Consider the following 26,915-nt stretch of genomic DNA (forward strand, 5'->3'; position numbering starts at 1 on the left):
AATTCATAACACAATAGACTGGACTCTGAGCCATCGTGTCTCAGGCAGCATCGATTGCACTGTATAGCATAATGACAGATGTGTGCAATGTATAGTATACATGTTGTACTTTCAGAACTCAGACCACAATAAGCCGTGTAACACAGGCACATACTAATGACCTGTTTAATTCTGAATGAATTTTTGGCTGCTGTACATTCAGAAAACGTTTATCATTGCCAATTTTTTATGGATCCCCGCTCCAGGCACACTCAGAGTTACACGAGCCCATATGGAATGCCAACCCACGGTTTAAGAAGCTGGGCTCTAGAGGGCCGTGCATGCTTCAGTGGACATCTTCAGGAAGCTAGAAGACCAATAGCCGTCCAGCCCAAGAAGTTGGCAGCCTCAGAACAAATGGACCAAATAAATGATAAAGACCCATTGGAGGTTGAAGGCCTAGCTCTCCAAAGAGTGGCTGGTGGGAGTCCTTATTCAGTACCTGGGGAAGATGGCATGTGGGATCTCTGGATTATAGATGGAAACAGAAACAGAAAACATGTCTGCTCAAGAGGCATCAAGCTTGTGTGTTTGAATTGTGGAACATCATTTTCCACATTTACCCACAAGTCCAAACCTCTGGAAACACTCTCACAGACACACCCAGAATTATGCTTCACTAATTCCCTAGGCATTTCTCATGGAAGCCAAGCTAGTCTATGATTGGCCATCTGGCTGTTTCTAGAAACACCAATAGCTACTCTTCTGTAGCTGAAGCAAGTGGGAAAGGTTTCAGATAGGATGTAGGAACAGATTATCCTATTTTGGAGGAGAGAGTTCCATTATCTTCTTGTATTTAGTCCCCCTTATTTTATCATTATTATCCAAAATGATAAAAGTCTCAAGAATTACCTGGCCTAAATTTATTCCTATAGACCTGAATCCTTACCAATTAAAAGCAATCATGGAATATGAGTATAATTCTATATCTTTTTAAAGGAAAATAGTCCCTTCCTTATTCCTTTCTGTGGTGGTTGGAATATGCTTGGCCCAGGGAGTGGTGCTATTAGGAGGTGTGGCCTCGTTGGAATAGGTGTGGCCTTGTTAAAGTGTTGTGCTAGGAAATATTCATGAACCCCCCCCCAAAGGACCATCAATTCTGATGTAATCACCTTAGGGTCTTTATCCAAGCTCAAGCTTAGGCTCCCCACCAATCCGGGCACAGCAGTAAGGCAGAGCAGCCTCGAACACTCAGCAGGACAATGAAGGTGGAGCAGCCTTGAACTCTGAACCCTCAGTAGGACAAGGAAGACAACCCTTAGCAGGACAAGGTTTTATAGAGAATAGGAGCAAGTGAGGGGCTGTCCAGCCTGGCAAGCATCTAATTGAATGGCCATTGTAAGCCGACAGATGGATGCTCACACCGGATCACAAACGGTCTGAAAGTATATCTGAAACAATCAGACTAATCTTTGATTAACTATTGCTAGGAAATAGCTAGGGAACAACTCTGGCTAAGGACAAACCATGGGTCTTCCTGGTACTTGGGTGTAGCTTGGGTTTAGCTGTGGGTCAAGTTCTCAGGCCTTCTTTTTTTTTTTTTTTTAACATGGGGACCAATTCCAAGATGGAGTAGGTTTGGCCTCTCAAAAGCAAATGTGTTATTGTGGGGTTGGGCAATGAGACCCTCTTGCTAATCACATGGGAGTCAGTCTTCTCTCTGCCTTCAGAACAAGATGTAGAACTCTAGCGCTTCCAGTGCTATGTCTGCCTGCTTCGACACTGCCATGCTTCCTTCTAGGATTACAATGCACTGAACTTGGGAACTTCTAAAATAGCCCCAACTTTATGTTGTTCTTTATAAGAGTTGCCTTGGTCATAGCATCTGTTCAGAGCAATGGAAACCCTAAGACACTTTTTATTCACCCATATCCTTAGAATATGAAAGTGATGCTTGCAACACTGACTGGGGACACAACCTAAAAGGCACATCCATGAAATGGTACAGGAGTAGGTTAGAAGCATCTGTGTCCCAAATACAAGGAGCAGAGGCCCACCATATCAGCTCTGACTTGCTGACAGCTGGGCTTTCCACGGAAGCCGAAGGTTAAGAAACTGTTAGTCCCATCCCCTTTAAAGTGTAGCACTAGCATCCGAGTGTGGTGTGAAACAGGAAACACACACATCCAGCAGGTCAACAATCGGGAGCCCTGTGTTAAACACTAGAACATGTGATCAAACTATCTCCTACGATACTCCCCACAGCAACCCAACCTTTGTACCTAGGCCACATGTTATAACAATGGAGAAGGTTGATTCTTGCGGTTCTTAGTAAAGACTTGTGAAGGAGTAGCTGCAGGCACAGCTAACCACTTGTGGAAATGACAGTGGATGCAATCTGCCCAAGGCTTGCAGCCTACGTTCTTGGAGCAGTGTATTACATCTGGAGACTTTTAAGGATGAAAACCTGTTCGTTCTCCTCTGTTCTCACACTGAGCTCTTCGTAGAAGGAATCCGTAGACTTAGCAAGAGAAAAATCCCACTTCTAGCTTCTGTCTCACGATTAATACAGAGAATAGACTTGGATAAGATCATTTCTGTGAGATGATCCTATCCAAGCCTACTCTTTGCATATCAGAAGGGTAGATTTGTGGGCTGAACTCTGTCCATCCTCATCCATGACCATACCTATGATAAATGACATTGATTGCCAGTGTGGCAGGAATTCTAGGAGTCACACCTTGGGGCTTGTGTGTGAAGCATTTTCTAGACTATGTCAACTGAGTTAGTTAACCCCACCCAGAGTGAAGGGATGCTATCCCATTGGGTCCTGGGTTGAATCAAAAAAAAAAAAAGCACATGAGACATCATGCTCTTCTTTTTTTTTTTTTTAAAAAAAAGACTTATTTATTATTATATGTGCAAGTACACTGTAGCTGTCTTCAGACACACCAGAAGAGGGTGTCAGGTCTCATTACAGATGGTTGTAAACCACCATGTGGTGGCTGGGATTTGAACTCAGGACCTCTGGAAGAGCAGTCAGTGCTCTTAACCACTGAGCCATCTCTCCAGCCCCTCCTTCTGTTTTCTAAATGCAGATGCAGTAGGACCAACTGTCCTGACAGCCATAGTCATACATCATGTATTCAAAGTATAAGCCCCCCCCCTTCCTAAAATAAACCCTTCCTCCCTTAAGTTGCTTTTGCCCGGTATTTTATCCTGGCACTGAGAAGAGTAATTAACAAGATGCTAGAACCTCTGTATCTCAGGCGGGGACTGGATTTGGAATCCGTTTTCTAAAGACGCAATTAAGTTCAAATGAGGCCACAGGATAGACTTTCATCCAATATGACTGGTGTTAAAGAAGAAGAAATCAAGTCACGGGCAAATATAGAGTGAAGACTATTTGAACCCACAGGGAGAGACTGGTTCTGCAAGCCAAGAAGCCAGGGTCAGGAGAAAACCTGCAGGCACCTTAATCTTAAATGTCTGAAAATCTGGGACTGAATGGAAATAAATCTCCATTGTTTAAGAGGCCCAGTGGGCTGTTCTTTAACAAGAAAGCTAGCACAGTTAGACAGAATGGCAAACTCAGCTCAAAGATCACAGATCAGAAAGGGAAAATCAAAGCCTTAAAACACACACACACACACACACACACACACACACGCAGGGCGAGGAGTGGGGATGACTATCAGTACCTTTGTATACTCAAAGGCACTAACCAGAAACAAATACAGCACATTTATTAATTTGGGGCAAGAATTGAAACCACAAGCCTGGCCTTTCAAAGCCTGGGACCATTCAAGCCAGAAGGCAACCCCTGGAACCCAAATCTTCCACCTACCCAAAAGAGGCTGGGAGAACGAGCAGTTGCCTAGGAGCTACTATAGATGTCACCAGAGCGGCTAAAGCAACAAGACCGCTCTTCCTTGAAGGTAACACCAGCAGCTTCCAGACGCTGAGCAGGAGTCCCTCGTCTCTGGGGCCAGACTTTTTCCTTATTTCTGCTGCAATGGATTTGGTGACCGCCAGAGCCTAGTGCCTGGAGAGTCTTTGCCTTGCCTCTTTTTCCAAATGAGAATTTCCCTGGCAGTCATTATGGGGCCACTGCACTGAAGCATGCTGGGTAACATGGGGCCGGGAAATTACTGAACTACACAGAACTCTGTTCTGGCCAAATGTAAGAGACAGAACATTCCTGGCATCCAGACGGGGATCATGTTCACCCTTTTAAGTATGGGGAAAGGGTACAGATACGTTTTCACCTGAATGGCACCTCATAGAGTCTGTTGGGTGATTCTAAATGCCTTTCCCCACTTCTCCTTCCTTGTTAGAGCTCAAAAATTTAGCCGACTACTCAGCTGCCCAAATTAGAGTCCTACCTCAGCCTCTCCTGAAACCCAGAGTGGCCTGAGCGTTGTATAAGCAGACAAGAGGTAGACTTCTTAAAGGGAGGATATGTGCCCCATCTGTATATTCGTCTCATTTTTCCTTAGGTCTAGAGCCCTGCCTATCAGGACAATGGTTCACCAATTAGATGGGAACTTGGAGCTGGGCATCATGGTACAGCCTTGTAATTCCCTGGGGATGTAGAGGCAGGAGAATCAGGAGTTCAAGACGATTCTCAATACAGAGTGACACCATACAAGTATATTTTATATGAAAGAGAAGCAAATAATTATCTTGAGAAAAACAAGGGATATTTTTAGATCCCTATTTTTCACAACAGGACTTGTCTTCCAAGTGAAGACTGCTCTATGTCTCCTTGTATGTGCAAATGTGAGAGAAAAGATTAAGAATAAAAGCAGAAGAACTGAGCGGTGGAGGCGCATGCCTTTAATTCCAGCGCTCAGGAGAGGCAGAGGCAAGTGGATCTCTGTGAGTTCAAGGCCACCCTGGTCTACAGAGTGAGTTCTAGAACAGCCAGGACTGCACAAAGAATCCCTGTCATTAAATAAACAAATAAAAACAGGGCAGAAAACTATCTCATGAAAGAGTAAGAGCTGCAGAGAGGCGGAACAGGAAGTTGGAGGCAGGACCGGAAGCGACATCCAAAGGCTGGTTGGTGACTGCTGAGGAAGAGACTAGGCTGACTCGGCTCTCTCAGCGCTGCGCTGACAGCGAGAGAAAAGATGACAAAGAACGTTAGGGTTAGGTTTGTAGCCTGATGTGGGCTGGGTCACCTTCTCCATCACCCAGGCCTGTCTTCATCAATGCATGCTCTCAGCGTGCAATGACCAATTGCATAAATTCGCACCTTGGTTGGGGATGAAGGAAAGGAGAACTGAGTCTTATCTCAGTGTGTTTGGTACTCACCGACACACTCACGCTCACCAGGAGGACAGGATGCTCACCTACACTGGTCACTTTTCTGCTGATAGAAGTGATAAAATCCAGCCACTGTATTGCATAGTCTGTGTCTCTTTGTGTGTGCATGTGTGTATGTGTGTTCACATGTTAGGTAGATACATGTATAGATTGTGTGTGTGTGTGTGTATACACGCACATACACACATGTGGAAGTCAGAGGACAATGCCAAGTGTTATTCCTCAGACACTGTCCACCATGGGGAGGTTTTTTTTTTTAAGATTTGTTTTTGTCAACCAATAGAGTGAGCACAGGGTCCCCAATGGAGGAGCTAGAGAAAGGACCCAAGGAGCTGAAGAGGTTTACATTCCCTTAGGAGGAACAACAATATGAACCAACCAGAACCCCCAGAGCTCCCAGGGACTAAACTACCAACCAAAGAGTACACGTGGACAGACCCATGGCTCCAGCCACATATGTAGCAGAGGATGGCCTGGTCGGACATCACTAAGAGGAAAGGCCCTGGTCCTGTGAAGGCTCGATGACCAGTGTAGGGGAATGTGGAGTCAGGAAAGTGGGAGTGGGGGTTGGTAAGCAGGGGGAGTGGAGATGGGATGGGGGTTTTCGGAGGGGTAACAAGGAAAGGGGATACCATTTGAAATGTAAATAAAGCAAATAGCTAATAAAAAAAATTGCTGTCGTTTTTTCTTTTGTTTTTGTTTAGGGATGGGGCCTCTCCCGGACCTGTAGTTTGTGGCGTAAGCAAGGCTAGTTTCGAAGCCATCCTCAAGGGTCTGCCTATCTCTGCCTTCCCAGTGCTAGGAGTATGTGTTCACCAGATCATCTACCACGTCGTCACATGAGTTCTAGGGAATTGAACCCAGGTTGCTTTGCTTCTATTATGAGCCCCTTACCAACTGAGCCTGATTATAATAATAAACCGTATATTATTGCGTGTGCTTCCTTGCGCAATGTTTAGGAATGTGTCTTTTTTTTTTTTTTTAAATTTTTTTTTATTCGATATAATTTATTTACATTTCAAATGATTTCCCCTTTTCTAGCCCCCCCCCTCCCCGAAAGTCCCGTAAGCCCCCTTCTCTTCCCCTGTCCTCCCTCCCACCCCTTCCCAGTTCCCCGTTCTGGTTTTGCCAAATACTGTTTCACTGAGTCTTTCCAGAACCAGGGACCACTCCTGCTTTCTTCTTGTATCTCATTTGATGTGTGGATTATGTTTTGGGTAGTCCAGTTTTCTAGGTTAATAACCACTTATTAGTGAGTGCATACCATGATTCACCTTTTGAGTCTGGGTTACCTCACTTAGTATGATGTTCTCTAGCTCCATCCATTTGCCTAAGAATTTCATGAATTCATTGTTTCTAATGGCTGAATAGTACTCCATTGTGTAGATCAGGGACCAGACAAGGCTGCCCCCTTTCTCCTTATCTTTTCAATATTGTACTTGAGGTACTAGCTCGGGCAATTCGACAACATAAAGAGGTCAAAGGGATACAAATTGGAAAGGAGGAAGTCAAACTATCATTATTTGCAGACGACATGATCGTCTACCTAAGGAATGTGTCTTAGGGTCATAGTACTGATGGTACCAACAAAGAATACATGTCTTCATCTGAATTGAACTACCCTTTCATATACATTGACACCCTCCCTCCCACCCATAGGCAAAGCCTTTGCAGACACTAGCCACTCGTAACTGAGTGAGTCAATGGATATTTGGCTGTGAATTTACAGAGTCATTGATATAAAGGAAAGAAGTATGTATTTATTTAAGGAAACTAACTCAATTCAAGTAGAAGTCACTCCAGAGGCCCAAATAAATATATAATTCTTATTCTAGCCTGCTGTATTAACCATAATGCTCTTTGCCCCAGCTATGAAGCTGGTTACATCCATATTTAAATCCCTTACATGTCATTCTCTAGTAACTCGACTAAAAAGCACATGGTTTCAGTCACCTGCTAAACATACGGCATGAAGTATGAATTCACTTATTTGGACCGTAATATTAAAGGATTTTCTTGAATTTCAATCATTCAATACCAGGTTACAGCTTCAATCCGAAGCAGACATGACCTGGAAAGTTAAGGGGCCTTTTCAAAGACAAAGAGGGCTTCTAACCTGCTCACAATTAGCCATTACATGCTACTAGGAGCTGTTTAATTGGGACTGCCAGTCTCAATTAACCAATAAGAAGGGAATGAAGACTGCATGTGCCAAATGAGGTATGCATGTTACCAATTATTCCCATTAAGATTGTAATGAAATTGTGCTCTGCTTTGGTTTTTCTTTCTTTTCTGGCTCCAAGAACTTACATAAATTAAACAAGCTGGGGGAGGGGTGGGGGTGGGTGTGCTAAGTTTTTCTTTGCAAAGGGTGAAAAAACGTTTTGCTGTAGCAATGGCTTCCACCCCCGAGCTCAGCAGTTGCTGTGCAGTGGACCTGATTCAGATGCCAACGAGGTTCTCAGAGATCCAGGAGGGCCTTTGTAAGGTAGCCTGGCCTTGCTCCTCTTTTCTTTACTGAGTAATAATAGAATTTTGATCCCCGAACCTTTCCCCTAGTTGTTTGCTGGGAGACAAGGGTACTTGGTTTCTTTGCTGTGATTTACTAGGTTTCTGACTGGTCCTTAAAGACTACATCATTAGGACATTGAAAGGAGAAAGAAGAGATCTGTCAGAGCCTTCTAACCCAGAGCTTCTCAGCCTGTGGCTGGAGACACCCATGGGGAGGTGGGTCAAAAGATGGTGTCTTCTTCCTTCCCTTCTTCTTTCTTTATTTCCTTCCTCTCTTTCTTTCTTTCCTCTTCTTTTTTTCTTTCTTTCTTCTCTCCTTCCATCCTTCCTTCCTTCCTTCCTTTCTTTCTTTCAACTTACTCTTCCCTTATATACTACATGTCAACCCCACTTCCCCCTCCCTCCACTCTTCCCAGTTCTCCCCAACTTCCCTCTCCCTTAGTTCCCCTCAGAAAAAAGCAGTCCTCCCCGAGATCTGGACCAAACACTCCATAACAATACTCAATAAGACTAGGTACAAGCCCTCATATCAGCGCTGCGCTAGGCAACCCAGGAGCAGGAAAGGAGTCCCAAGAGCAGACAAACGAGTCAGAGACACCCCCTACTACTCCCACTGTTAGGAGTTCTACAAAAATACCAAGCTATACAACCACAACAAATATACAGAACACCTAACAAAGACCCATGCAGGCTCCGTGATGGTCACTTCAGTCTCTGTGAGCCGCTCTGAGCCCTGTTTGGTTCGTTCTATGGCTGTGTCCCTCTGGTGTCCTAAACTCCTCTGGCTTCTATAACTCTTTCTTCCTCTTTTTAGCAGGAGTCTCCAATCTCACAGGGGATACATAAGACCATCTGTATGTCAGATACTTATACTATAATTCATAAAGTGGCAAAAATAGAGTTATGAAGTAATGACATGTATAGTTTTATGGCTGGGGGGTGACCACAAAAAGGAGGAACTGTTTTTTGGTATCTATTATTAGATATTTCCTTTATTTATTTTTAAATGTTATCCCCTTTCCACATCTCCCCTCTGAAACCCCCTGTCCCATGCCCCCTCCCCCTGCTCACTAACCCACCCACTCCCACTTCCCTGTCCTGGCACTCCCCTACATTGGGGCATTGAGCCTTCACAGGACCAAGGGCCTCTCTTCTCAATGATGTCCGATCAGGTCATCCTCTGCTACATATGCAGCTGAAACCATGGGTCCCTCCATGTGTGCTCTTTGGTTGGTGGAGCTCTGGGGATACTGGTTGGTTCAAATTGTTGTTCCAAGGAAGAACTGTTTTAAAAGGTCTCAGCATTAGGAAGGGTGAGAACCGCTGCTTTAAGCTGAAGGATCTCTTGGAGCCAGTCGTATTAGCCATCTCCCAGAATTCCGCTTTATACTTGAATTTCCCTCATCTGACAGCTTTAGATTTTATATTTAGATATGTGTTTAAATATACACATCTAGATGTACATATATTTAAATGTAGGTTATTTTTAAGTTTTTATGTGGCATAAAGCTTCTGATATAAATTGATTAGAATCCAAAGCAGTCTATAAAGAGAGCTCGATCTTGAATGTGTCTCGGTGACACTAATTATTAACATATTTGATAATTTCCTTCTGAAGTAAAAGAACTTCAGAAATGCACATGTATCTGGAAATCATAATCTCTATTCTTGAGAACATCTCCAGCTCTTTCTAGATACCACTAGGACAGCAGTGCTATTTAGGCTGTGTGTCTGCTGGCTTTAACAGCCTAAAAGAAAAGTGGAGAACTTGTTGGACTTTGTTCACAGAAATACTCTCATAGGCAGCTGACCTATGAAATTCAATAACTTCTACAACTCATCTGCATCAACAGCCCTGTGGAACTTGAATCTACTGCTAAGGAACAGAGTTAAACTGAGCACTAGTGTCTATCTCCTGAAGCAGGGGAGGGGGGGTGGCTGAGGAGACTATGAACCTATACACTTTCTCCCAAGAGCCAGACCTAAAATATATTAGGCTTTGTGACACTTGAGGTCACTGGTTGCAGCTCTGTCTGTGTGGTGAAAGCAGTCTTAGGCAATAAAAAAGCTAAGGAGCCTGGCTGTGTTTCAATTAAACAAACCTTGAGTCCAGATTTAGCCTAAGGGGTCACAGTTTGCCCACCCCAACCCGTCACTCTCAAACCTCTGATTCCTTTTGATCTTCTATTTCGCCATCCCAGAAAATACTTTGATGGTAAGCGACACAAGTTTAGGATTGAATGAAATGATCTAGAAACATTTGATGAACTTGATAAAAACATTGATCCACATAACCTTTACCCTGAAACTTAATTTACTCCATCGTAGTTTCCAGAAATGTGATTTATTTTCCTCTAAGTCTCCCCTCAATGGGTTTTAATTCAAAGATTTGTGATTTCCTCTTCTGGATAATGAACCCAGTTTCTCCGATAATTTCATAACGTCTAGATAAATCGCCTGGTATGTAAGTCAGGATCATTAGTGCTAAGTGCTGAAATACCGAACCCCAAATCCCAGTAGCTCAACTTAGTTAGAACTGTGCTTCTGTTTCACATGACTCACACCCTTCTACTTTATACCTATAACTTCTAGGCTCTTGAACAGCAAATGGGGGTGACACACCCTCTCTTCTTACATGTCCTTGCATAAAAGGGAAGCAAGGCATTTCTGCATGGCTTTCATTGGCTGAATAAAACCTGTGAGTGATACCAACCTAATTGCAAGGAGACTAGAAAAAGAAAAAGCATGTCATCTGATAATGTGTCAGTCAAGACCATGGCTCTTCTCCAGACCTCACAGCAGATGTCCAAACTCTACGATCATTAATTAAAAGTCAACACTATGTGGAAATAGCTTAATGTCCAAAATTATTACTTACACCTTGCTTTTTGGAAAGGTTAGATCCTTCAAATTCTAGAATGTAACATATTTTCTAAGTTAAATTAAATTAGACCATTTTTTTGAAAATTAACCAGAAATTATCAGCTGGGTATGGTGGTGCCCTCCTTTAATCCAAGTACTCGGGAGGCAGAGGCAGACAGATCTCTATGAGTTCGAGGCTAGCCTGGTCTACAAAGCAAGTTCCAGGACAGCCAAGGCTGTTACACAAAGCAACCATGTCTCCGGGGGAAAAAATTAACCAGAGAGTCATTGTGTAAAGTAGAGGCTGTTGTGATCTTTGGCTTCTAAATTAGATACACACAGATAGGCGTCATGGCAAAAGAAAACAGGCTTGGGTGGATTCACAACTCGTCTTCATGATTGCAGTTGCAAAGGTTGAATGTTAGTTTGTTTAAGAAAGACCAGGTGTCACCATGACGTGCCACTTTAGAAGGGCAATCAGAAACATAGAAGTTACTAGTTCTAATTTAGTATAATGAAAATCCAGTCCCAAATCTCAAAGGTGGGAATAAACTACAGACTGTGAGGTGTCTTCTTGAACAGTTAGAGACATGGACAGCATTTCAAATATTATGACCATGAAATTTTTTAAAAGAATGGGGTAGAGATGTCTCTGTTACAGTATTATAGATTTTAAAATATGTATGCGATAATACATGCATATACAGAATGGAAGGATAATTTTAAAACAATACATTATTTATTTTAAAAATAATTGAGAGATAGGATTTAGAAGTATTTACCATAAATAAATGATACACATTTAAAGTGGTAGAAATATTGATAGCCTGAGTTCAAATTCCCCTATATATACATGTGTCAAAACACCATACTTTATCATGTATATTTATAGGTCCTATATCAATAAAAAAGGAAATAGAAAGAAGAGGTTTCTACTAAAGCAGAACAAATATCAGCTAGATACCGGGGGAGGTTCTAAATATTCAGGAAGCATTTCTTATATGGGAACTAGGTACCATATAAAACTTTTGATTTAGGAAGACTTAGGTTCTGGCAGACACAAAAAGAGATTCTTAGGAAATTCATAATTTTATTTAGTATTGAAAGGAAAGATCAGCCGGGCGGTGGTGGCTCACACCTGTAATCCTAGCACTCTGGGAGGCAGAGGCAGGCGGATTTCTGAGTTCGAGGCCAGCCTGGTCTACAGAGTGAGTTCCAGGACAGCCAGGACTATACAGAGAAACCCTGTCTCGAAAAAAAACCAAATCCAAAAAAAAAAAAAAAAGAAAGAAAGAAAAGAAAGGAAAGATCTAGAATGGCAACTTGTAGTCTATAATTGTCCATATACATTATGATTTTCAAAGTAAAAATGTAAAAATATAAAGCAAATGCTGGTTGATATGGAGTGTCGTCCTTCCATGAGTAGCCTTGTTTATACCGAGCTACAGCTAGGACCGTAAGCATTGCATAAGAATGGCTTCTCTGACAGACCTATGTGTGGTTTCCACGACGAGTTGCTGTTTAAACTCTCAACCTTTCATCTCAGGGCCTATATCCAAATCCTTTATTTGTTAACCTGATAAAACCCTCAGATTGCAGCTTACCGTTCCAGGTACTGAGCCAATAAACATTAGCTCAGCCACTATGCTACTATTTAGCTGTTTCGCCATCTCAAGGGATCTGAGTTATGACAACTACAGCTATGGTAGAGCTGTCTACTATCATTTTAATGTTGGCCTCGTTATCTTAATGCTGAAATGTCTTCATAATTCTGCAAACTCACAAAATCTATCAAATAAACCACATTTTTAATATAAAGGTATTATTTCTGATCCGTTTGCTATGATCCATATCTTATATAGGAATTAGGTACCATATAAAACTATTGATTTAGAATGACAGGTTCTGGTAGGCACAAAAAGAGGTACTTATGGAATTCATAATTTTATTCAGTATTGAAATGAATGATCTAGAATGGAAACCTATGGAGTTATGTTACAAATAAGTCCCACACTACTATACTATATATCTAGTGACTCCTTGGAATTTCCAATTCCTTTAAAGAAAATGTAAAAACATTTCCAGAGTATTAGTTCAGAAGACTTTGTTTTGGTCTGTTGTTAGTGACGATGAGGATAATGATGATGATGTTGTTGTTGTTTATGGCAATGAAGATGTTCCTTAATTACAGAGCAGGCTCATCACCCCACCCAGAAAATATTTATTTGTATAATAATAGTGACTTTTTGAAAGGAAAGGGAATTTTGTTAGACTACTTTTATGTCTGAAGACTTCGTATTTCACGGTTACTGAAAGCTTTTATGTAAAATTTATTAATAAAAGAAAATAGGTCAATACTTTTCCCTATGTAAGATATTGAAAATGTTAGCAATGATCTAACAGAAGTTCATCAAATTGCTGTTTTTGAATCATTTATATGTACATGAAAAGAAAGCAGATATATCAAAAAGCCTGCTTCAAGCATCTCATTATTAGGTGGCTTGGTACTATTATATTTGTTGATTAAAGCATACTACAAACATCTGCCCTTTCACCCAATCCTTAGCAAAACACTGAGTGAGATTTTACTACATTGGGTCCTCTAGGTTCACAGGTTACGAACATGGAGAACAGAAGTGATCTGACCTCTTGAGGTATCATTAAAAGAACAAAAAATAAATAAATAAATAAAATAAAACAATAAAACAGCTTTGTTTTACAAATGAAAAAATGGATGCCCAGAAAAAGGAAAAACTTACAAAAAAAATTTGCAACAAGTCTTTCCCCAGGTCTCTTCCTACACCCTCTATTTCTGGCTGCACAGAAATGGCAAAGGCTGCTCATCCTTGTGTTCTTGGAAGAACTGGAAAGACATTTGAATGAAAGACATTCCCAAAGAATGCACGGGTTGTTGGCTTTGAAATGGCATAATTGTTCCTCACCAGAACTGAACGACAACTTTTTGTTCATCTGTTGAACTTTAGTTACCATAAAAATAACCTGTTTCCACATGTCTTTAACTCATGCCTGTTGACAACAGCAGATGACTCATTGAGTAATGAATTCCGGCAGCTTCCGGATCGCCTGGTGGATTTTTATGGTTGGCCTTTTTACGGGGTCAAGGATCAGCCATGTGTAACCCATTGGGGCCATTCCTGGGTTTAAACTCTGTGGCAATTGCACTTGCTACATCATTCATTTAATTGGTTAAAGAAAAATGCCAAGGAGACGAAAGTCAACAACTGCTTTCTCAGTGTGCCTCATCCCACACAGTAAAACAAAGGAGGAGGGGCTGCAAGGGGAGGGAAGATACCCAGATAGATGGGGGTAGAGAGCATTACCAATGAGACTGCATAGTCCTCAGAACACAAGAGGCCTCCCCCTTTCACAGTCACTTGTCAAAGCCTGCCTGTGCACTTAAACAAAAAGCTATAAAATAGAATTATTGGCATCATAATACTATAGAAGCCAAATGTGTTCCTTTCCTGGGAAAAGAAAGGCATGCAGGAAATCATGTGATCAGTTATCAGGTGTCAAAGGAGAATCTGCTTTGCAGATACCTAAACTAACACTTCTTTCATGGCACGGTACTTCATCAGAGACCTGACACGGGTCTTCAAAAGACCTTTTATGATGGTGACACTAAATTCCTAATTGTAGTTCACTCCATTCTTGAGCATTCTCACACAAACATACTAGTCTAATATCTTCTTCCCTTCACTAAAACAAACAAACAAAAAATTGTCATAGAGCAGAACAACAAGATACTGCCATGCTTTGTTATATAAATTGCTTGATCCAAAATAAAAATCTTTTTTAGGTAGGGCTTACAAAGGATACCTATTTCAATTCTTTTTTATGATGTTTTAACATTGCTCCCATGATGATTACCCTTTGAGTTTTTTCTTCTTGAGACCAATTATGGATTCTGTCTAAGGAACAAGGATGGTTTGAGTTTAAGATTACCCTTGAGGTAAAAAAGGGGAAAAGCAACAAAATAAGATCAAAGGCAAAAATCAATCCTGAGGGTTTCAGGGTCTCTGAAAAAATTTGTTCTTTTCCCCAACATCAAGTAGAATAAATCCACTGTACAGTTCTTTACTTAACTTGATGCAGTCAAAACAATGCACAGCATCACAGATGGGTAGGGATGTTCTGTTCAAACATAGGGTCAAAGATTCCCTTTTAAAAGGGCCTTAGAAGTTCTGTAAGTTTCACTTCTTCATTTAAAGAAAACATGAAGTTTAAACTACAGTATTAAGACAAGTATCTACCAAGTCACAGGCTAAGAATTTCTACAGTCACTCTCCTGGTAGAAGAATTTTTTACTTTATTTTTATTTTTTTAGATTTATGCATGTGCTGATTCACAACCTTTCTAACACTGAAAAGATGAAGAGAAGGGAGTGTGCTCCCTTCAGATAAGTACAACATGTATGAAACCAAAGGGGGGTGGACCATTTTATCAATTAAAAAATGTAAGAACAGGAGGGTGTTAGGTATTTATAGAATTTAAAATGGTCTCAATTAAATATATTATTGAGTCACTTATTGGGCAGGGGAAGGAAGACAGCTCTGTGAAAAGATGTTTCCTTTAGATTTATATTTTTAAGAATCACAAAAAATGCAAATGAAACTACACAATGAAAGATTATCCAGACTGCTGAGCTGGACTTACCAAGAAATATATGGTAAGGCAGGCACGGTGACACATGCCTTTAATGCCAATACTTAGGAAGCAGAGGCAGGGGGATTTCTATGAGTTCCAGGCCAGCAAGAGCTACATAGTGAGATCCTGTCTCCAAACAAACAAACAAAAACAAGCAAAAAAACAAAAAAACAAAAAAACAAAAACCTAAGACAAACAAAAAGGTATGACTGCTGGCAAAGATACATAGGCAGAGGTTGACCAGTTGACCAATTACAGTTACTATGCCTTTCTTTCAACACTACCATTTCTCCCAAAAGAAACCTGACTTTTAGTCAGGCATTAGTGCATGTCATAATAGATATTTTCCCAACTACAAACTCTTTCAAACCTCAGCACAGGCCTGCCAGGCATAATTCTCCCCCCACCCCCACCCCCCGACACACACACCCAATTTTATTTGTTTTGTTTTGCTTATTTTGGTTTGGTTTGGTTCAGTTTTGGTTTTCATTTGTTTGTTTGGTTGGTTGGTTTTAGGTTTTCAAGACAGGGTTTCTCTGTGTAGACCAGGCTGGCCTGTGCCTTCCAAGTGCTGGGATTAAAGATGTGTCGTAACATACCTGGAGAATTCTCCCAGAGAGGAAAAGGAAAATGAACACGCATCATCTATGATGCATATCATCCAACATGTAAACATTTGTTAGTTGTTTAAGGCTACCCAACCTTAGGAGACTTTAAAATATCTTGTTTGGTTCTTTGCTTCTTCCTGTTCCAGAGACAGTAGCATCTTCTCGTGCAGTGCCAGCCTTGTCCCGTAGACAAGATGGTGAAGGTCAGTGTGAACAAACATGGCTGTATTTGGCTCCTGGTTACCAGGGCTGCCTTCTGCTCTGCATCTGGCAAAGCAGAGATTGTTGCCATCAATGACCCCTTCATTGACCTCAACTACATGGTCTACATGTTCCAGTATGACTCCACCAATGGCAAATTCAACAGCACAGTCAAAGCTGAGAACAGGAAGCTTGTCATCAATGGGAAGACCATCACCATCTTCCAGGCGTGAGATCCTGCTAACATCAAATAGGGTGATACTGGTGCTGAGTATGTTGTGGAGTCTACTGGTATCTTTACCACCATAGAGAAAACTGGGACCAATTGAAGAATGGGGCTAAAAAGATTATCATCTCCACACCTTCTGCTGATGCCCCCATGTTTGTGATGGGTATGAATCACAAGAAATATGACAACTCACTCAAGATTGTCAGCACGTATCCTGTACCACCAACTGCTTACCACCCCCCAGCTAAGGTCATCCATGACAACTTTGGCATCATGGAAGGACTCATGACCACGGTCCATGCCATTACTGCCACTCAGAAGACTATGAATGACCCCTCTAGAAAGCTGTGTTGTGATGGCCGTGGGGCTACCCAGAACATTATCCCTGCATTCACTAGTGCTGCTAAGGCTGTGGGCAAGGTCATCCCAGAGCTGAACAGGAAGCTCACTGGCATGGTCTTTCGTGTTCCTATCCCCAATGTATCCATTGTGGATCTGACATGTCACATGGAGAAAACTGCCAAGTATGATGACATCAAGATAGGGGTAAAGCAGGCATCCGACGGTCCTCTAAAGAGCATCCTGGGCTATACTGTGGACCAAGTTGACTCCTGAGACTTCAATAGCAACTCTCACTCGTCCCCCTTTGATGCTGGGGCTGGCATTGCTCTCATTGACAACTTTGTAAAGCTCATTTCCTGGTGTGACAATGAATATGAGTTGACCTCATGGCCTCCAGGGAGTAAGAAGCCCTCGACCACCCACCCCAGCAAGGACACTGAGAGCAAGAGAAAGGCCCTCCGTTGCTGAGGAGTCCCAGTCCCAACTCGGCCCCCAGCACTGAGTATCTTCCTCACAATTTCCATCCCAGATCCCCACAATAACAGGAGGGGTCTAGGGAGCCCTCCCTACTCTCTCAAATACCATCAATAAAGTTTGATTGACCCAAATAAAATAAAATAAAATAAAATATCTTGTTCATTTAAAACCAATGCAACAAGTCTAGTGTGCCCTAGGACATGAGGACAAAAGAGACTCATTTAGCTCTCCACCTAGATCATTAGCAATTATTGATCATTCATAACAGTTGTTGGGAATCTATATTTTTTGCATAAAATCATCCAACATTCTGCACTGTCTGTTACAACCACAGCAATATGTAGCAAGTAGCTTACATTTAAAGTTGTGAAAATGTCAATAAAACTAAGGTCACAGTGGCTAGATGATCAGCAGTCTGTAGCCAAATCCACAGTGGCTACCATGTTGAAAAATAAAGATGCTGAGTTCTCTATCTTTTCAGCTAACTCTATTCGGTACCACTGCTGGATTCTTAACAACCTAAATTAGGAAAAGAATTTAACGAAACTAACAACAACAAAATAAACTTACTTCATGATACTTTGCAAATTAGTACTTTACATTTGTACAGCCCTTCATGACTTTCCTCCATGATTTTTCCAGAGATTCAAAAAAAATGTTCTTTATCTTTCAGCTAAAACTTACCCTCTATTTGAAGAAAGAAGGTAAAATCTAGGAGTTAAGTGACTGAAAGGTCATAAATTAGTCCCAAAGTTATCAAGAACTCTCCCAGTCTCTGCACTCAGCATTTCAGGGTGCAGAACAAATGCACTCTTAGAAGTCAAAAAGAGCACCAGCCCAACTCTGATCTGTATCACTTAGGATGTGGAACACGTATTTCAACCTTCAGTTTCTTTGTCTAAAATAACTAGGGTGGTCATGGCAACCCTGCAGAAAGAAGCACTCGTCACCTGACAATACTCAGGTGTGACAATGGCCCTCCTCTACACTAAGCAGGATTCCCCTCTATCCCTTTTCATCTTAATTTGAAAAGCAAAGCTTTTTTTTTTTATTTCAATGCTATTTTCTACAAATAGAATCAACAGACGTGGCTCATAATTTAGGAAGCCGATTTTGAATACGTTGGCATTTTAACTGTCATATACACTCTAGTCCCGGCTGCTATATTTGTGCTACCTCAGAATTTTCAGGATTAAATGAAAACTTAAATAGCATACAAAATCTGACATGTAGCTATACAATGAATTCAAGCCCTCTCCATCCTTTCTTCTATAACCTGATGTCTTCTAAGTCTCCTTGATGAACATGTATGACACGTCCTAATCCACCAAGCCTGGATTCTGTTACAGAAGGATAGATGACTTGGCAATATTTTAATGCAACGATGGTATGTAGTTACTATAGAACAGTCACTTATATATTCCAGTGGAGAGGTGTATGAAAATAAGATTAAATATTCAGATATTTATTTTACAGGAAGCATCAACTGTAATTGTTCCAATTATTGATTATTTAGCTAGTGCAAATATATATTTTATGCTTTCTTCTATATTATTTAAAAGATCATTACAGGAGGATCTTGAAACAGACTTATTTTCAGAATTCTGTTGGATCCAAGATGTTAAACTTAATCTACATCTCCTCAGCATATGATCTATATACTTAGGACAGACTGGAATCTTGGAGGTAATATTATTTTCATTTACTATTATGATTTACAAATATGTTTGCATTGTGTTGGTCCTCAAAAGAGTTATGAAAAAAGGAAATGATTAAATAATAACCTCAGATATGTGGGTATTTTCAACACCCTCCTTATGGTCATGACTGGTTAGCCAAAGAATAAGCTGAAAATGTGAACTTGAAAGTGTCAATGCCTTTACCTAAGCAAGTATCTTCAGAGCTTTATCTATAGGACATCACCTAACACATTCCACTGGAATCTGATACAAACCCTGTAAGGCCTGAAAATATGGCAGACATTATATCTCATTTTTTTAACCAAGTGAAAAATGTGAAATGTCAAGAGATTACATAATATAGATAATTGTGAAACCAGGACAACAATCCAAGGAGCTTCATTCTTCAGTCAGTGACTTTTCTATTACCCAAGTTACCAAAGCAAGTGAACCTCTTATTAGAGTAGCACCAAGGGGCTCGTTAATATCTTCAACCTATTAAAACAAAAGTGGTATATAAAGCAATGGCTGCCTGAAAGCCAGCTACAGAGCTCAGAGGCTACCACAGAGGTTCAAAGGCAGCAAGAAGACAGATTAGATATCCTGGCCTTACTGCTGAGCCATTGGATCACTTGCTACCTTGTGCAGGTTCATCAGTCAGTGGGAATCCAGACAGAAGTCATACTGAGTGTGCAGAAGGCACAAATTAGGGAGGAATGGCAAGAACACTGGGGAACAAAATGAGGATTCAAAAACACTTTCAATTAAGCCCTAAGCCACATCTAACATAAAGAGAGGATTAATGATATAAATACGACACCCTTGTACTATGGGCTACATTATGTCCCCTCAAAATTCATATATTGAGGAGTTGTAGTATAACTCCATAAAATAATCATGTTTAGTATGCATGAGACACTGGATTCAAGACTCAAACAAGGGGGCTGGAGAGATAGCTCAAGGGTTAAGAGCACTGACTGCTCTTCCAGAGGCCATGAGTTCAATTCCCAGCAACCACATGCTGGTTCACAACCATCTGTAATTGGATCCAATGCCTTCTTTACATAAGATAAATAAATAAATCTTAAAATCAATGGATCCAAAGCCTCCCCAAAAAAGATTCAAACACACACACACACACACACAGAGTCTGCGTGTTTAAAGAATTAACATTAATTCTTAGTCTTTGAGAATGTGGCATCATCTAGTGCTTGGCTGCTTGTTCTAGTTTCATTTCTGTGGCTGTGATAAAACACAATGGAATAAAAAGGATGTAACAGAAGAGGGAAAACTTCATTTGGCTTACAATTCCAAGTCACAGTCCATCCTTTTGGGGAAGTCAAGGCATGAACTCTATAGCAGTTAGTCACATCACACCCACAATCAACAGCAAAGAGATGCACATCCTTGCCTGCTTGCTCTCTTCCTCCTGTTATAAACTGATAATATCCCCCTGCCTAGGAAATGGTGCCACCCACATTTCCTGGGTGGACTGGGTCTTCTTACATTAATTAGCAATCAAGTTACAGGCCAAATTGAGCTAGATAATTCCTTGTTGAGACTCAACTCTCAATAATAAAAATCAGAGCTGAAATTAATAAAATAAGAGTAATGAAAAATAAAATAAAAAAAAAAGAATGAAGAAGTCTAAGTGCTACTTTTTTTTTGAGATGGCAAACAAGATGAACCTTGGACCTATTAACCCAGAAAAAGAAAGAAGAGATCCAAATTGAAAAAAATTAGAGATGAGCAGAAATACATTACAACACACACACACACATACACACACCCATCATTTTATAAGGGAATACTTTAAGGTGGAATTTAAGTTATAAAGTTCTAAATAATTGCTAAACTTCTAGATTCATCCAAACCCCTAATGTTTATCTTAGAAATAGACAACTCAAACAGACCCATAACAAATAAGACAAAAATAGTAATAAAAAGACCTCTGACTAAAAAAAAACCCAAGTGCAGATGGATTTAAAGCAGAATTCTACCAGACTTGCAAATAAGATCTACAGCCAATATTTCTTAAATTTATTCAAAAAAAATAGAAACAGAAGGAAGACTTCCAAACTCCTTCTATGGTGCCACCATAACTATAGTATTGGAACAAGGTAAAGGTAAAGATACACACACACACACACACACACACACACACACACACACACACCCCAAGACCTACATTCCAATTTTCCAGGTGAAAACAGATACAAACATTCTAAATAAAAACTTTCAAAGTGAATTCAGGCATATATAAAAAAGATCATCTGCTATGATCAAGTTAGCTTCATCCTAGAAATGCAGACAGAAATTCCATGATTATTTCAATAGATACAGAAAGGGCTGTTCACAAATTTCAAAATGTCTTTATGAAAAACGTTCTGAAGACAGGATGACCCAAAGGACCATATCTATACATAATAAAGACTATATAGGACAAACCCATGCTCAGCATTATTCCAAATGAGGAAAAATCTCAAAGAAATCCTGTTATAATCGAGAAGATAAAGGTATCCACTATCCTCATTCATTTTCAGTATAGTACTTGAAACTCTAATTAGATCAATAATGTAAGAGAAGGAAATGAATATGAATAGGAAAGGAAGAAATCAAATTATCCCTATTTGTAGATGATATGATATGATATGATATGTTAAAGCATAAGAAATTTCAAATAGTCTACCAGAAATCTTCTGGAAATGATCAACATTTTTGGCAAAGTATCAGAATACAAAACCAACTGATAAAAATTAGTAGCCTTTCTACACACCAATAGCAAACACACTGAGAAGGAGTCCGTGGGCAAACTCCCATTTACAGTCACATGAAAGAAAATGAAATACCTTGGAATAAACGCAACTAAGGAGCTGAACAATACCTAAAATTAAAACTTAAAATCTCTGAAGAAAGTAATGGATGTGGAAGACAGTAGAAGACAGAAAGACCTAGGCTCATTGATTGGGAGAAGTAATATCATGAAAACTGCCTTTGTGCCAACACCAATTCACAGACTCAGTGTACTGCCAGTCAAAATCCTTATGCCATTCTTCACAGAAATAGGGGAAAATCCTACAATTCATATGGAACCACAAAACACCCTGGCTAGCCAAAGCAATCCTAAGTAGAAAGAACAACAGGAGTGGAATTACTATAGCGATTTTAAGATATAAAGTCATAGGAATAAAACTAACACAATACTGTGACAAGAACCGACATGTAGATAATGGAACAGAAGACAAAACCCAAACATGAGTGCACGTAATGACAGCAATCTGATATTTGACAAAGATGCCAGAAGTCCACCCCGGAGACGAGTATCTTAAAGAAATGATGCTGAAAACTGGAATACCAGAACGTGGTAGAATAGAATTAGACTCAAATCCTTTGCCCTGCACAAAATTCAACTCAAAATGGACCCAAGACTGTAATGCGAAATCTAAGATGCTGGAACTTCTAGAAGAAGACACAGATAGTACCCTCTAAGGTGTAGATATACGAAAGGACATTCTTCTCAGGGCACCTTTCACTCAGAAAATAAGGCCAATATTTGACAAGTGAGACCTCATAAAACAAAATATCTTTTGTGCAACAAAGGAAACAATACATTAAGTGGAGAGGAAGCCCACAGAGTAGGAAAGAGTCAAAAATTATCATATTGAGAGAAGTCATCCAGACCCAGAAAGGCAAATATCACATGTTCTTTTTTATTGGAAGCTCCTAGCTCCAAATCTTCAGACACGAGTTACTATGTAGTTACTACAGAGCCTGTATTAACCACTGAAAAGAGGAAAGTTATCCAGGCAGTGGTGGCACACACCTTTAATCCCAGCGTTTGGGAGGCAGAGGCAGGCGGATCTCTGAGTTCAAGGTCACCCTGGTGAACAGAGTGAGTTCCAGGACAGTCAGGGCTATACAGAAAAACCCTGTCTCAAAAAAAAAAAAAAAAAAAAAAAGAGGAATTTTAAATGTGAGCGTTGCAGGAATGGGAGAGGGGTGGGTAGAGCAAAAGAGAGGGGATTAGCAGGGTACAAATTATCTGATGGGGAAATGGGCAAAAAGGCAGGGCTCTAGGGTGGCGTGTGAGATAAATACAGAAGAATGGACGACTACAAAAGAACAGTTAAGGATGTCTGAAAGAGCAAGGAGAAATCACTGTGTAACTCTCTACCAAAAAGAAACAAAGATAAATAAATAAATAACAAAAAAACCTCTCTACTGCACGTCTGTGTATTACTTACTTTTATTTAAGTTTTCTCAGCTGTGCTGCAGTGCTCCTCCATGCATCAAATACCATCTAACAAAAACCCCCTCCACTAGGCACGAGAAACACTGCTTTGAGTAGTTAGTCAGGGTTTTCCAGAAGACTCCCAAAGCATTACAGGATACTGGTATTACTCTTTGAAAGAGGGCAAGTTACATGGAGGTTTAAATGCCCTTCAATATGAATGATCTAGTTCAGTTCTCAAGGGATGGAACGGGTCTCTTCAAGAGCATCCACAAAGCCAGATGTGGTGGCACCTGCCTCTAATTTCAGCATTTGGGAAGTGTAGGTAGAAGAACAAGGGTATAAAGTCAACCTCAGCTACATAGCAAGGCTGAGGGCAGCCTATAGTAGCTTATCTAAACACACACACACACATACACACACATACACACACACACACACACACACACAGAGAGAGAGAGAGAGAGAGAGAGAGAGAGACATATGCTCAGTTGCTACAAAAGTTATATTCAAATAAGCATTGTGTAGTCATGAAAGATAAGATCTGTGGTTCCTACGACAATATATGAATCTCTGTCTAGGTATTAGAGGTGCCCAGGCAATAGAGCTACTAGAAGACACAGAAAGTAATAACAGTCTGCCATTACTGGTAGGATAGCAAAGGCAATGACCAGGAAGAAATTATAACATACATCCAATCACAGGGACTAAACTCAAGGATGCCAGTCCCAGAAATGGAGTTCTAGTCAGGGACAGAAGGAAGGTTTTATTAAGATGAACCACAACACAGTGTTCTGCCTCCTGCAGCACAAGAGGAAGACATTGTTTAAAATGAGATGGTTCACAGCAGAAAATAATGTACACAGAAATTTTTGACCCAGCTGTGTGTCTTCAGCCACATTAAATGCTCACATTCCTAACTGGCATGGGGTTTCTATCGTTGCAACAAAATATCATAACCAAAAAAATCAAGTTAGGGAGGAAAGGATTTATTCGGCTTACACTTCCACATTGCTGTTCATCACCAAAGGAAATCAGAACAGAAGCTCAAACAAAGCTGGTGCAGAGGCCATGGAGGAATGCTGCTTACTGGCTTGCTCCCCATGGCTTGCTCAGCCTGCTTTCTTACAGGACTACCAGCCCAGGGATGGCACCACCCACATTGGGCCCTCATTGGACCACCCTTGATCACTAACTGAGAAAACACCTTACAGCTGGGTCTCATGGAGGCATTTCCCCCAACTGAAGCCATTCCTCTCTGACAGTTCCAGGATAGGGACAGACCCAAGGTTACACATGTTACTCTTTTGGGAAGACTGTAGCAGTATACAAATGATTCCCGAGAACCATGGAACTTTCTTTAAGCCAGAGATGATGCTTTGCCCCTGAAAGCTGAAGCCTACCTATAAAAGTTTCTAAACATAAGAGAGGATTAAGCCTTGATTGTGGTTAAAATGTCCTGTTATAGAGAATGTGCATGTGTAGATAAATCCAAATGCATTGGTGGGTTGCAAAGATTAATGTCCTGGATTCCACATTATATTGGCCTATTCAAACTCCAACTGGATCACTAACACTAGATTATGTTGCCTACTTGGTATCTCCAGATCTCAGTCCAGCCATTGCAGAACAGGAAAGGATCACAGCACACACTTCAATGGGTCAATGTAAGAGTTGATAAAACACAACAGTGCCTGCTCTGCGGAAAATGTGCTTATCACAAGTCTAACTAACCACTTGGTATCACACGCAGTCAGCAGAGGAGATATAATAGTTAAACAAGGAGTCCTGGTCCCTTAGGAACTTCTGAGTCACTAAAGCAGACTGAAAAAAAGCCAGACCTTCAGACAGACATGGTGACACTAGCCATTTATCCCAGTATTTCTGAAGCAGAAACAGGAAGATTTCTATGAGTTTGAGATCAATCTGGTTCCAGGCCAGCCAAGGCACTATGATGAGACTCTGTCTCAAATCAAAGAAAACAAAAGGCAGAATTCCCGTAAAATTTATCAGTTGCCAAAATGGTAAACCCTGTGGCTGGATGTAGTAAAGTTAGAGAAGGAAGGTTAGGCCCGGAAACCTTCCTGGAAGAAGTAATATCTAAGCTAAATCTTCAAGGATAGTCAGTATATGGCAAGGTTCTTACAGTATGCTTGACGTCTTTTAGTTATTTTTTTCCTTAGAAGAAAAATCCTTTCTGAAAATCCTAACCTATAAAATAAGAATAATAATTAGCTAGAAAATGAAAAGAATTTCTCCAGAGCCGTTAAAGTCAACATTTTTCTGCGATGCATAGCTAGCTGTTAACCCAACGATTCACATGACTATGTTTTGGCTGAGAAATTTTGCTCATGTAATTGAAGACACAAAAAGAATCATTTGAAAGCAGGTGCTAATCCCACACCGAGTGTTTCAAAGAGGAAAGAATATACAAATTGGCTAGCTTACACATGGGAAAACAACTCAGTAGCTAGCTAAGAAAGTATCACCAGAATCCTGCCAGTGAGCTGGAGTCTCTTCAATAGCAAAGAGTATTTCTTACCCTTCTTAGCCCTTTTGCTTAATGCAGGGCTTGGCAGTAAACATTTGATGAATTAGCACTGGAAAAATAGAATCAAAGTCATAACTTCTAGGAAACAAAGAATAAATCATCTGGTCACTAGAAATAATGAATACCTACCACCCTAAGCATGTGTGCTGTGTGAAGCATTTGCAGTTAGCACTGTATGTGATAATGACAATTTGGTCTTAGGAACTTCTTTTTATCCCACATTGAATATTTGTTCACCACTTTAACAAATAGTCACGTGGGCACTGGACCTTCCAGGCACTCTTCCAGAAGCTGTGGACAGACTTGTGAATTAAAAAAAAAAAAAAAAAAAAAAGACAAGTCTCTGATTTCACAGAGGGTGCATTCTACTAAGGGGGACAAACAATAATCACGTGTCATCCACAAGGACTGGTTCCAGGACACCCTCAGATACCCAAATTCTTGGATGTTCAAGACTCTTGTTTACATGTAGCCTACACATATCTTCTCATGGACTTCATGTCATCCTTAGACTATTTACAGTGACTAAAACAATGAGATTCTAGATACATGGTTATCTTATGTAGGAGATTGTGTCAAGGGAAGATGTCTATATGTTGAATACAGTTGCAAATTTTCAAGAAGTATTGCCTAGTATGATGAGTTGAATCTGTATATATAGAACTCGTGGATATAGAAAGCCAACTGTAGTAAAATGTGATGCTATAATATGATAGAAAGTGACTTAATACAACATAAATACTATTTATGGCATCATTATTTAATACTATGTTCCTCAAGAAACTACCATGGAGGATGTCTGGACTGAGGCTCAGTCTGAATGAAGCCATTAGCGACGCCTCCACACACCACCCCTTCTGGGAGCTCTTAAATTAGGGTAGCCCTTCAGAGGCATTCAAGTTGTTTACTTGGGCTCTTCCAGCTCTATAGCGACCAGACCTCACACGCAGGCATACTGGCAAAGGTAGGTACATGACCTTGGCGGAGGTAGCTCTCTTCAGGCAAGGGCAATTGCCAAGCGGGCTGTCAGAGGAAAGCTGTGTCTGGCGACACTCCCAGAGCTTGGGGGAAGTCCTTCAACCTCAACTCTCACACACATGATTTATTATCGACCTTTTTCCCTGCTTCAATGTCAACTCCACAAGGACATATGTCTTGTTTTTTTCTAGACACCTTTCAAAAACCCTGGAAGGCATTTAATGTTTGTTAATTTAATAAATTAATGCTAATACCTAATTAAGACACA

General features: G+C 40.6%; 1 protein-coding gene across 1 annotated transcript; it reads left to right on the top strand.

Annotated features, from left to right (window-relative positions):
- Window positions 1-16,153: 16,153 nt before the first annotated feature.
- Window positions 16,154-22,376, top strand: LOC127670524 (glyceraldehyde-3-phosphate dehydrogenase-like). Its single transcript, XM_052165049.1, has 3 exons — window positions 16,154-16,389; window positions 16,470-16,809; window positions 22,182-22,376. The coding sequence occupies exons 1-3, from the start codon at window positions 16,154-16,156 to the stop codon at window positions 22,374-22,376; spliced, it is 771 nt and encodes a 256-aa protein (XP_052021009.1).
- Window positions 22,377-26,915: the final 4,539 nt, after the last annotated feature.

This window comes from Apodemus sylvaticus, chromosome 20 (assembly GCF_947179515.1).
Source record: "Apodemus sylvaticus chromosome 20, mApoSyl1.1, whole genome shotgun sequence".
Lineage (NCBI taxonomy): Eukaryota > Metazoa > Chordata > Mammalia > Rodentia > Muridae > Apodemus > Apodemus sylvaticus.